Below are 13,633 nucleotides of genomic sequence, written 5' to 3' on the forward strand. Positions count from 1 at the left end.
TGTTTACTTCCGATATTTCTTCGATTTCCACGTCTCTTTTAGACCATGACTTCGACATTGAAGGACTGGACAACAACGTCATTATAGCAGACAGCCAACATGGCAGTTGATGTTACAAATCTTTTTAAAGCAACTGTAAAGTCAGTAAAATCTAGAAATAAGGCTATTGGGGAGAATGCTGTGAATGATAAACAGAACATTCTTAGTCGCTCCCGTCAAAAGGGTGACTTTGAATCAAAGGCCAAAGAAGTTGTAAGTTGGTTTGTGATCATTTTGAATTTTTACAGTAGATTTCAAGCCGACCCAACGTCCCAAACCAGTACCACCTGACCATATTTTGTGTTGGGCACTGTCACAAAATATTAGTGTTGACACAGTTAATCAGTTAACCGATTTAGGGTAGGATTTCACTGGTAACCAGGTCTGATTTGAGATGATCGGTTAACCATCAATAAGAAATTATAAGAAGGCTTTTTGTCGTTTTTTTCTGTCGTAAATAAGCATCTAAAATCTATGTTGCTTTTAGTTGATTGATTAATTCAATTGAGTTATAACAATCATATTTCTTAACTCTCCTCCGAGAGGCCTTTTTTTTTTTTGTCTGCCCATCATCAATCACCTTCAAGCTTATTAAAGTGATACTACCGGTACGTCTTAGAATTAACATAAAATTTAAGAATTTTAAACTTGGCGAATAAGAGCCAGTAGATATACCCGGTGTCATAAATAACATAACAGGATCCTCATATAATCCGATAAATCCATATATATGCAATTAACTATTGAAAAACGCTTAATATCAAGATTAAGCATTTTTAAATAATTACCGGTACTTAGTTTTATGAATTTTCCAGATTTTACAGGGATTCTGTTGTAACTTTATGACACCGGGTAAAATAACTGATGAATATATATACTCATATTGACCATTTCGAGAACTTAATTTTTATGTTCATTCTAAGACAGAGTATCACTTTAATAATATTCATGATAATTAAATGTAGGCTATGGATTCATTGAAACAATAAGATCTTGATTCAACAACTGATTTAAAACTGTAAACTGACCCATCAGTAAATTCAAACACTTTTTTAATCCTGTGATCTGTTTGAGAATGAAGCAATGAGTGACAATGACACCATTTTGTTTGACGCAGTCTGTTTGTTTCTGTAGTTATTTTACTAGGCTTTTAATCCTATAAATACCAAATTTGATGAATTCCTTGTGACATTCATCTTAAACTTCCCTTACAAAAATGTTATGTTGAGTTTGAAGAATATGTTCATATTTCTTTTGATATTTATAGATAACAAATATAACACAATTAAGAGATTTCCTCTTGTCACACAGGAAAGAATATATCAATTCAGGAAGGTAAGGATAGGATTTTTGTATTTTTCTTGTCTGTGTATAATGCACAATTCTTTGTTATCTCTTTACAGGAATTAAAAATTAAAAATTAGTCTGTGACATTTAGAAACTATGACCTAGAACAACATCGACTTCATTGCCCTCATAATTATATGAGATGTGATTAAAATTAAATTTAGTCATCTGAATGAGTAACATAAATCAGTACACCATTTCTTTTTTTTGTGTGATCTAAATTCTTAAAAGAAATGAAATGTAAGCTTACGGTCCAAATAAAATTTTAGGGGTCTACAAAATATTTATGTTCTCATTTCTCAGAATTTGTTGAATCAAAATAATTTAAGTTATTACTTTTTTATGTAAAAGTCACCCAACAGAATTTAGACCATATAAGAGGAATAAATGACTGTTTTAACCCTCAACTTGCACCTCATTTTGATATAAATCTTTATTTCTTTACCTATGCCAGTGCTCTAATGAGACTGTTCTCATCACCACCTAACACTCAAGCCCCCCAAAAATATTGTTTTTTGAGTCATATTTGATTCACAAAAAACTTTCAAAGGAGAAGTTTCAAAATTTTCCTAAACAAAAGCACAGTAAATTAAACATGAAAATATTTTCTTAATTTCTATATGTATCTTGTATTTACTTGATCAAACTGAAATAGAGTTGAGTATTCTAATTGTTAAGTATCCATCTTAAACTAGTGTTGGTGTTGGGCCTCTTAAAGACTCAATATTCTTAATAACCCAGAATACTTATTTCTCTTTAATTTGGCGTTTATTTTGCTTTAATCCTAACAGTAGGTTTCTGACACCCAGAAAACAGCATAGTTTATGTCATTTTTTAATAGTTTTGACTTTGAAAAAATTAAGAGCAGGCTTTTTAGTTAAAACTATCAGATAAGGTCAAGGGACACATTTCTCTAGATTTTGGTGTATAGTTTTCGTAAATTGAGCAAAAAGTGCCCTTTAAATATGTCTGAAAGAAAAAGAAATTTGAAATGAACTTATTTATTTGTGAGTTACTTGAATTCCATTTAATTGAAATAAATACTGATAGTATGGTACGATAGACCTCAATTAAAGGGCCAGATGCGCCATTATGTGCGGTTGATTTGGGTCGTGAATATATGTAAATAGTCTTCAGAAGTACTAGAAATGTCTGCATAGTTCCTTTAAAAATACTTCAGACTAGGAATTTTACTCACTATTTCTAAATATGTCTTTTCTATATATCACATAGTATCTTAAAATGACGTCATTTTAACATTCATTAACGCGGATAATTCTGGACACTCTGAAAGGCTCAAATTTCAATATGACTGATTAGATTAGCCAAAAAAATCCCTTTTCGGTGCTTAAAGTATGATTGGTCAAAAAATGACGCATCTGTCCCTTTAAGAAGGGGGTGAAAGTTTTTGATTCAATATATCAAGCAAAATTTGTACAAATTAATGCTGTCATGCCTGTTTTTGAAGGACGATGTAAAGAAAGAGCAAGTGAGGTTCTTTACTTGTTGATTGATATTTTCTTTACGTAAATATCTTAGTTTTATACCAGTGTTGATGTCATTTCAATTAGTGTAAGGGTTTCTGACCTTCTAGGAAGGTTATATAAGATAAAACTACTAACAAGCAGTATTAGTCAATTTAGCTGCGGGTTAATAACATAAAATCAATATTTCTTCCATCATATGAGGAAATGTTTCTTTACTGCCATAATTTGTGTATTTTTCAGTCACTTATCATCTGAAGCTTCCAAAATGACAGACTCAGAAAGAGATCAGATAGATAATGATGCCCAGAATATAATTCGTACATGTCAGGAGTCCATAGGAATTTTACGATTAGATTTATCAAGTCATCGTGTACACCCTCAAGTTAAAGAACACAGACAAATTGTTATATTTCTTATGAATGAATATCTTAAAGGTAAGTAATGGTTTTAACTGACAAACTTATTTAAGCAATTTATCTGAAGTATTCCAGGATTACTAAACATGGTTTGTGTCATTTAATATTTCAAGATGTTTTTAAGAATGGTGACTAGTTTATAACAAAAACTCTAAAAGACACGATTGGCTTTATACCTTAGATTCAGAATGATTTCATTATTCAAATGGTTTTGGTTATTAGAATTTTATTTTAATAATTTAAACTTTTATCATACCATCACAATTATGTCATTATAATTATTACAATTATAATTGTATTGAATAGCTAGATTTTTGGAGTACATGTTACTCATATCTCCATAATTGGAGTAAAATGGATTTGCCTTGATCTCTATTCCCTATGGTATTTGTAAGTTGTTTATAATGTTTATTTCATATCATTTTATAGCTGTGTGTAAAATATATAGTGAACAGAAAGCTATCAGAGTAAAAAGAGCTGTAGATAGGAAAAATATGTATGTATATTTCAATTGTCAGTAATAAGAGGTTGGGTTTCTTCTTGATCTTCAAAATCTCAAACATTACTAGCTCTTATCCAATAGTGATAACTAGAGATGACTGAAAAATTTAAAGTGAAGCCCCATCCTTCCAATTAAGTTTTCCTTAAAATTTTTCCTGGATAAGTAAAATAGCTCATGTGGATTAACTAATAGGACCTTGAAACCTGAGCTTCACACTTTTTCAATTAGATTGCTTTAAGTTCAGGAAGAAAGGTTGCTCATGTAAATGATCAACAAGAAAAACTTTCTTCTGTAGACAGGTGGCAAAATTGATGCATTAGATCTGTTTCTATTCATTCTAGATCTAAATTAAAGCCAGAGACCTCTAATAGCCCTGTGAACAATGTAGATTTAAGTTCATTAATAAAGAAATCAACAGATGAAAAGGGTAGTGGAGATACTGATAAAAGTTCTAATGCTCAAGTTCCTAATTCCCCAGGTATACATTTAATATGAATTGTTTTACCATAGACAATATAATGATGAATTGATGATCTAATGAAAATGAATGCCAAAGTATACCATTAAGGTAATAAATATTGTGGTCATCAATGGAAATCTTCATATTTTTTAGTTGTATGTTCAAAGGAGTTTTTTTGGTCAAATTGTATTTAATGAGGTGTAATTCATATCAATGTATTGCAGAAAAGAAATCAATCCGTCCTGAATTTGATCATGAAAATAGTTTACTACCAGAAGATGAAATCTCACCCGAAGAATCACAAATGGTTTGTACAGATTTCTAATCTAGTGTTCAATAAACATGTTTATTATGTATTCAATAATGAATATTTTAACAGGTTATTGGATCCTTTTTTGGGGTTGAATTTAAGATTTAAACTAGCAAATTGAAATTTATATTTTTATATAATCCATTTCTTTAAAATGATATCATATCACAGGGTGGAAATGAATGCTTCTTGAGTCTTATGTTCCTTTTGTATCGTTGTCACATCTATTTCTTATTTGGTTCGCATAATAATAGATCAAAATATAGTGTTTCAGACGTAATAATTTCATTATTTTATTTATATATAGTTTGAAGAGGAAAATAAAGCATTATATGATGAAATGAACAGTATGTCTCATGAAGTTAAGTGAGTAAAAAATATGTCAAATCATACACTATACAGTATATAGTAGAAATTGATTAAGGATCAATATCCATCACACAGAGAAAACCAATCTTAACAAATAACTGCTTTATTTCTTGTTCACTCATGCCAGAGATTGTTTCAGAGTTAGTTATGTATTTTCACTATTTTATGTTTTAAATACACTTAATAGTATCAAGATAATTATTTACTTCAGGCAAATAGAAGGCAAAGTTATAGAAATAGCTAAATTACAGGAAATATTTGCAGAAAAAGTTTTAGAACAGGTGATATATTTATGTTTCTCATAAAACCATTTCATGAAATAGTTCAAGTGAAATGACTTAAGTATATAGGCATATTTGCATCTGAAAGTTGACGACACACCAGACAATATCACTGAAAATTGCTGCTTTTTAAATCAGTATGTAGCTAAAGAATGTGTATATATGTTTACTCAGTATTACTATTCAGCATCATTTATAACAATATGTATTGACTCAGTCAATAATATATTGAATATATTTATGCTTTATGGCTGGAATTACTGTATGTATAAACCATATTGTTATACTACAAGGGGAGATAAGTGTTAAAATATTTTATATCTGTATGGTGTAATAAGAATATTTTGTTTGTATTAGGAGCATGAAATAGACCATATAGCAAGTACAACAGTTGGTACAACAGAAAATATTATAGATGCTAATGAAGAAATTAGAGAGGTCAGTAAATACATTTTCCTACTGACAGTTTGAACTTTGAATACTGACTTTCAGGAAATGTCACACAGTGCATGCTTCTAGCAATGACATAATCAAATTTATTTTCATTTTGCAAACTAATAGTCACTGTGTCTAATCTGAACTTAAAACACTGCCTTTCAGAAGGTATTATGCAGTTAGAAACTTTATATGAATAAGCAATAAGGTCATTATTATTAAAGAACAATATGTTTATACAATATTTGCTACCATTGCAGAATGCATTGTTCTTTCATTTGAAATCTTTTCTACTTTTCTCTTTCTCTATTTTCAGGCTATAAAAAAGAAAGCTGAATTTAGAGTGTGGATTTTATTTTTCTTAGTTATGTGTGCTTTATCGTTACTATTTTTAGATTGGTATAATGGTTGAATTAATAGCATAGCTTTTAAATCACCTGTTACATTTAACTTTGAACTGAATACACGCTAATGTAAAAGCCGTATTGTTATGATTTAGACTTTGCGATAGTTTTATATGAAGCATCTAGACAAGACTGAGTGCCAAAGTTTCTCTATGCATTTCAATAACAACAAGTTTTAAAGGATCTTCTATAACCTATTGTGACCTGTAGAATATTTAAAGCCCTGTGAGCAGAGAAGGTTTAAAAGGAGGTATCTCTTAACAACAGCCATTATTGCCATTAATAATTTGATTTGTACAGGGATATTCTTCATGCTTTATTGTAAATAAACAGGAATAGTCTTTGAAATTGTTTCATTGTGAAAGTCAAACAGTCTGGGTTGTTTTCAATCTAAGGGTTAACACCCTTTTCTAAATTTTGCTAATCTTATCATAAGGTCTTTATTGTGATATCAAATGGTGAGAAAGAAGCAGTCGAGTGAAGAAATGAAAAAAAAGCAAAATTATTTATTGAGATTCAGGATTTATTATTTCTATAAAAATAGTGGGTTTCACAACACATCTGTTAATCTTAAGGTCTTATCCTTTAACAGATGGTGTGAGATGTAAAATATTTTGTTCAACCAATGATTGAAATAAAGACGCACAATGCTGATAAAAACCTCTTGTGTCAGAATATATTGAACAGTTATGATGCAACACAAATAAAACAAAATACTACAAACACTGACATCATCTTGGACAGCAAAGGCCACAGAATGAGTGGGAATAACATTATGAAAATATTCATGATGCATAGAAACGGAATGAAATATAATGTGAAAAATTTGAAATTTGAAAAATCCAGTGTATACCTATTTCAATATTCACTCTAATATTCTGATATTTTCTGCTTTTAATCTTGGTACAAAAAATACTACATTTGATATATATGGTTGACATCATATAACAAACTATGCTGTTGGTGGATTTAATCTATGAACTTCAAACAAATGCTGCTGTAATTGTTCTTGACTTGTAAATGGTTCTTCACAAATTGGACACGCCACCTCTTCCAGAGCAGATAAATCATTGGAATGTTTTTTTAACATGTGTTTCTTCATGGACTCTTTACGAGCGAAGCTAACATAACAGATTGGACAGTTGACACGGACCTGTAAATGTTGAGATTTTATATGACGAGTTAAAGTTGGTTCACCAGCAAAATATTTCCCACAATATTTACATAAATGCTTGGGCATGATCTTCCTTGCTCCCTGAAAAAACATTAAAAGTTACATTATGTCTTTGAGCCATCAGATATTTAATTGAACAATTTCATTTAGTATTCTAATCTAAGTAAATACAATAATTATTTTATTTCAGGTTTAATGCTGACTATTTCTGAACTAATTGCTGCTGAATCCAAACTCAACTTGAGGCCTCTCAGACTTAGTTATTGTCAATAATCAATAATGAATATTCATGAATTCCTCAGCTTTGAACATATAAAATTCCACTGAAAATCTTCACAATATTGATAACAATAAAATTGTTATTAAATCTCAATTGATTTAAACCCATAAAAATAATATTGGAACAATTTATTATCTTTCAGGTACAAATTAACAATGTGACCATTCATTAGAATTAAGAAATATTAGTAAAATAAGTAACAAATAACATTAAACAGATAAATAAGACAATTTGATTCCATTATTTGTGGATAAATTGTCAACAAAATTGAAGATAATTTCCAATCAGAGTCCATATTTTCATAACTTCCTGATTCCAAGGTTTCAGATTGGAAAGAATTTATTCATAAACAAAACCATTTCGCTCATTTTCATGTACACCAGTAACATAATATTTTGTATCGAAAATCATTGACCATACAATGTAGAAGTAGATTTGGGTTAATTTACTGGCAATATACTTGTAAATAATACATTTATTATTTGGGAAACAAGCTTTGATTTTAGATGTTTAATAATAATGACTAATCATAAACGAGGGTGCAACATGAAATTACTTGTGAAGTCAGACCATTTAAAACAATAGCAGGCTAGATTGGCATAAACTTAATTTATCAAATTCATAACTTAATGTTTTAAACAAAAACAGTCATAAAAACCCTAAAAGCCTGAAATATAAGGTGTTTTTAATATTATCAATACCCAAGAATTTTAAACTCAAATAATTGAACCACAATAACAGTGATCTGTGTAAATTTGAATTTGTTTTAATTGTCGTAATAGAAAAGATTCTGAGACTTTCTCAACATGATTTTTGATATGAAGCTTTATTGTTTCTTTGTTCATAAATACACGTAGACAAATGTTACACTTGTAAGTTAAAAATATATGTTGTTCTTCTTCAATATCGTTTGATTTGTCTTTTCTATCACACAACTTTTGACCACAAAACAAATTAGATACCGTAGGGATCTTCTTGATTTCCTACAAACAATTGATATGTCTGATTGATATCACATGAACTAATTATCAAATTTTGCTTCAAGATAATTTGAATCCTTACTATATTCTTTTTAACTATCAGCATCATTTACATAGACTAAAAATTTTGGTTCTATTCTGTTGAATTTGTTGAGACCTCTAAGCAACAATAACCTTCTGGATTTCCAAACCCATGTTAGTCCCTTTGAGCAAAACACTTTTTTGCAAACTGATATCCCATAATGTGAAACGCTAAATGCAATAATTGGTGTGGTGCACTTGATAATCTAATGCTGTAAACCCATTTTGCTGAAAATGCACTTAAATATTTATGGAAGAGTTTGAATTGATAAAATTATAACAATCCTAATTGAATATTATTTTGAAATAAAATTATGTTTGACTGAAACAAAATCCACATCTAGTAAAGGTGTAAAACTCTTATAGAATCTAATGTCCATACATGTCACCTCAGAGAATTAGTCAAAGTGCATTCACTTGTCAATTTCCAAAATTATCAAAACTTTTCTTCACAAACACTAAAGAATATGGTTTTATGTATCATGAAAACTTTTCATGTGAATTCTAAGTGAATCTTTTCTTGAAAATTTACTTTGACAAATTTCACAGTAGTAAGTCCTGTTTAAATGTCGACTATCTATATGTCTTTTCAAATGTCCTTTTTGAGTGAAAACACTACCACAAATATGACATGAGTAACCAGAGCCTTTTCTGTCGGTAACCTACAAAACAGGAAACAGAGCTTGTTTGAAATTTTGCGTTTCCTTGAGAGATTGCATTCTTTTCAGGACACTATCAGTAGACATGGTTACATTTTCATTTCCCTAATTTTATATTTATCAACAGCAATTCTTATATATTATATGCATTAGACAGAATGAGATGAAATATAGCAAAGTCAATGAAGTAATTTACAAGTCAGTCAAAAGGTATAATAGTTATTGTAAAAACAGTTATTTGTTTTCTATTTAAAAGTAATTTAAGAAGTCTTAGGAAAGTGATGTTTGTGTAGCATTACAATTTATGTTGTGTATGTGATTTAAATAAGACATTTAAATACGTATTATATCAATTTAGATGTACTTACAGCTATTGGAGGAATTGGAAATGGAAGGCCAGGTGCAGCACCTACAAATAAACATAACTGTCTGAACTCACACAAAGTAAATAGATTCTCTTATTAACAAATTGATGCATGGCCCACCTGCTCTATATTCTCAATAAATTGAATAATGTTGAATTTATGTTACTAAAGTTACTTGCATTAATCATTGACAAGAGCTAATCTTAAAACATGTTTAGGAAGTAAATGTGAGCTCCACAGATAAGTGTACAGAAAACTATTTCTTAAATATTCACTTTCCTTAAAAAGCCAAAGATCGTTGAGATTTATCAACAAACTATTTCCATGATGGCATTTTGGAAGAATGCAAGTATGGATGACACCAATTTCATCTTTTATATACTTTGTATATTTTAAAAGAAAGAAAGAAAGAAAGAAAGGAACAAATATTTCATACCTTGGGAAGTTGGATTTCGAGAATTTGGTACAAATGGTTGATTACCACTGGTAACTGATGGATGATTACTAACTGGTACCTGTTCACCTTTTGGATTAACATAACCAACAGGATACAGATCTACTGCCTGCTCCCTTAATCCTGTCAAGAATTCATAATGAGACTCATCTTCATAACCTTCTGCATACTCCTCTTCACCATATTCTTCCTCACCATAACCTTCTTCATCATAACAACCTTCTTCATCATAATCCTCTTCATATTTCTCTTCACCTGCAAAATTAATTGCTCAAGATTTCATCTTTAAATTTTGAGTTCAGACGGTTTTAACTTCCCACCTCAATAATTGTGCAAACATGATCTCATTAGTTGCTTCTATCACAGTAACAAGATGATTTTGACTTATGGGCAATAATACATAATCTCTTCAAGAAAGAAATATTATTTGGTATAATAAATGTCCGAGATGTAAATGATTTACTTTAGCATGCCCATATTCAATCAGAAAGCATGAAAACTGCAGATTTGATAAATTTAAGACTAAAACTACCTTTACTCCATGCTTCTGCTTCTGCAAAAGCTTTTTGTTCAGCAAGAGAGTATTGTTCATCTTGAGGTTCTTCTTTTACCTTAGTTAAATCAACATCAACCACTTGACTGTTGTTGCTATTACAAGGTTGACTAGAAGAGGATGTTACAATAGACTTTGGTGCTGGAGATTTATTAGATACAGGTAAAGATGGACTAGTTTTGGGGAAATTTTTCACACTTTGGCTAGGGTCAAGAGGTTCTGACTTGATTTGCGGTTTATTTCCAACAGCTATTGGCATTCTCTTTGGAATTTCTCCTATTTGAGGTTGTACACATGTGTCTACTTTATTGGGTAACATACCCCGATTATACATTATGTGTTGTTGTTGTCGATTTAGTTGCATTTGATTCCCATGTTCACCCATTCTAGGCATTTTATTCAATGGCACAGGAGAAGCACTATCACTAGAGCGTTTTTGAAAAGTTCGTTTCTGAATATTTGGGTGATGAATATCTTCTTTAATTGTTGGTTGTTTCTGTCTTTGATCTGAAAATCGAGCTTGTGATTCTTGTAGATTTTGCCACTGTTGTCTTTGATTTTGGTTAGCTGGTGGTATCATATTTTCATTCAATTCTGCCTTTACCAATGGCTTTTGTTGTGGATCAGTGGCATAAAAACTTCTACTAACAAAAGTGGTAGAAGATTTATCAGTTTTAGAAACCCTTTCATTGAGAACATAATTGAATTCAGAGCAACTGTCAACAGTCAGATATAAATGTCCCACAACTTTGATATTTTCATCAAAATCAAAATGACCATGACAAACAGCTTGTAAATGTTTCACTAATGCTGAGATAAATTCTGTTGCTTTACTTGCCATGATGAATGGTAAGAATCCAAAAGTTGATTCTGAAATGAATAAATAATGAAAATCTTATTTATATAAAACTGTCTACAATGATATGACCCAAATCTTTACATCAAGCTCATTAAACCTTTATAGATGGCTACAGGGCCTCCATAAATGTTAAAAATACGATCAAAATATATCATATCTTCACAAGAATGGTAATTAATTGATTTTCATATGCCAATTAGGAACTTCTTCATTCTTAATATTAGTTCTAATGTAGCTACAATGGAAAAATCAGTTTCAGTTTTTAAATCTTTGAATAATTTACATTTAAATAATTTGACTAAAAAATATTTGGATCATTGAAGAGTTCTTTTAAAATAAATATATTATAGTTTCTGGAATGGGCTGTTAATTTTATTGGGAATGTCAGGTTTTTGCCTCAATTGCATTTACAATCTGAGATTGTTCTAAACATATTTACTTATGGAGGTGTGGAAAATCCCCATAAAACAGGGCCTAGTTGTTCCTTATCCAGTCATAACCTTCACATAGCTATCTGGAGCTGGAATAGAGGCAGGTGATTCAAACTAGGGCTAGGGCCTACCCAACCCTCAAGAAATTACATGTCTTGTCTTACTCTTGGCATGCTAAGCTCGTAATAGAATACTTGTAACTGTCTAATGAAAGTTTAAGGACTATGCATCATGAATATTGATTGAAACCATGGGATATTGTTTTGACCGTCTTTCTTCGCAGACCTAATCAAGGCTAATCATTGTACTGCATTGCAAATTCTTGACTATATCATGAAATTATGAAAAAAAAATCAATGTTTAGTTTGAACTCAGTATATTACCAGAGTTGGCAATAATGAGCACTACAACGTTTTTAGAACGGTTGTCTCTGTAGGCCTATTCTAAGACATTGAATTGGTTAACTAGAAATACATCTTTTTTGAACATCTTTCAGAACAATGAGAATTCAGTTCTTTAAGACCGACAGCAAAATTGATCAAATTCGGCACTATCGTTGAAAAAATAGAATACGGATCAGAAAATGATTGAGACAATTCATATGTACATCAATAAAAAATTTAGAAACACTATTAGGGATATCATATAAAATTTATCTGATTAATAATAAATGCCATGATCTACATAACAATCTGGATCGATATCCTCATTTTTTTGGATATTCTTAAATTCTTCTAGCACTCTGGATATTACCCACTGGCCGCGTTTACAATCTATTTCTAGTCCTTAAAATTATAATTTTGATAACCGGAAATGAAAAGAGTAAAGAAGAAAAGAAATTTGTGAAGTACTGTACATGCCTGCTTTTTATTGTTTGTGGCCCTGAAATTAGGCTTTAGAAAAAATAAATATTCAATAACTATCAGGTATGAATTGAATAACAATTTATATATTGATGTATAAGAATCGCATTTAATCCCATTTCTTTGGCTCTTACTAAATATCATCAGTCAAATCGTCTACACAGTCACATGCCAACTCGTCTACAAAATTTTGTTGGAAAACCAAACTTCACACCATTCACAGTATTATGGATAGTAAAGTTATTATGCATCCATTGTTCATTTGTGGTAAAATAAAGCACCTTGAATAATGTATTGACAGTGACCGCATTAAACCTCGTTCGTTAAAAATTGAAAAAGAGAAGGCTAATGTGGCTTTTCCTCATTGCACCTTGCATGGCGTTGCCATTAGCCCACATGGTGCAAAAAATGTAGGACGTAAAACTCCATTCATTTCATTTCTATGATATATGCCATACAGTATCTATAGGCCTATTTGGTCATTTTGACTTTTTGGTACTGTTCGAAAGCTCGTAAAAGTGCAGATCTTGTGATCATCTTTTATTCCTAGCTCGATTGTAAATAACCCTAAATCACAATTTAAATATCAACAGACAGTTTAAAACCTTTTAAAAAGATTTTATTCAAGGTCTTCTTTTTTCTGAAAAACTTTGTACACCATACAATAATGCTATTGAGTGAATAGGTCAGAATACTCAAACTATTATACAAGGTTTAAATTGTATAAGAATAAAAACCATGTTTAGCTTTAAAAAAAAAATATATAAGATTTTAATCAAATACTCATACAGTTTATTTTTTTTCATTTATTTTAAAAATTAATTTTACATCATATACTGTGATACAAGGTTTCAAGCAGTCACCCATGGTGTAAGCTTACCTCT

At 30.3% G+C, this 13,633-nt stretch overlaps 2 protein-coding genes across 2 annotated transcripts in view; one reads left to right on the forward strand and one right to left on the reverse strand.

Annotated features, from left to right (window-relative positions):
* Positions 1 to 99: 99 nt before the first annotated feature.
* LOTGIDRAFT_117319 (hypothetical protein) lies at positions 100 to 6,058 on the forward strand (the record flags this gene model as incomplete). The annotated part of the gene is made up of 10 exons (XM_009055966.1): positions 100 to 252; positions 1,307 to 1,374; positions 3,114 to 3,307; positions 3,719 to 3,785; positions 4,133 to 4,253; positions 4,481 to 4,558; positions 4,869 to 4,927; positions 5,142 to 5,211; positions 5,569 to 5,649; positions 5,963 to 6,058. The coding sequence occupies 10 exons, from the start codon at positions 100 to 102 to the stop codon at positions 6,056 to 6,058; spliced, it is 987 nt and encodes a 328-aa protein (XP_009054214.1).
* A 2,980-nt stretch (positions 6,059 to 9,038) lies between these two features.
* LOTGIDRAFT_117551 (hypothetical protein) overlaps positions 9,039 to 13,633 on the reverse strand; it is a gene marked incomplete at both ends in the record, with an annotated part of 37,088 nt that continues 32,493 nt past the window's right edge. The window contains one exon of the mRNA XM_009055967.1: positions 9,039 to 9,211. Coding sequence (XP_009054215.1) covers positions 9,039 to 9,211 — 173 coding nt within the window. The remainder of the gene's footprint in view (positions 9,212 to 13,633) is intronic.

This window comes from Lottia gigantea (assembly GCF_000327385.1).
Source record: "Lottia gigantea unplaced genomic scaffold LOTGIsca_26, whole genome shotgun sequence".
NCBI lineage: Eukaryota > Metazoa > Mollusca > Gastropoda > Lottiidae > Lottia > Lottia gigantea.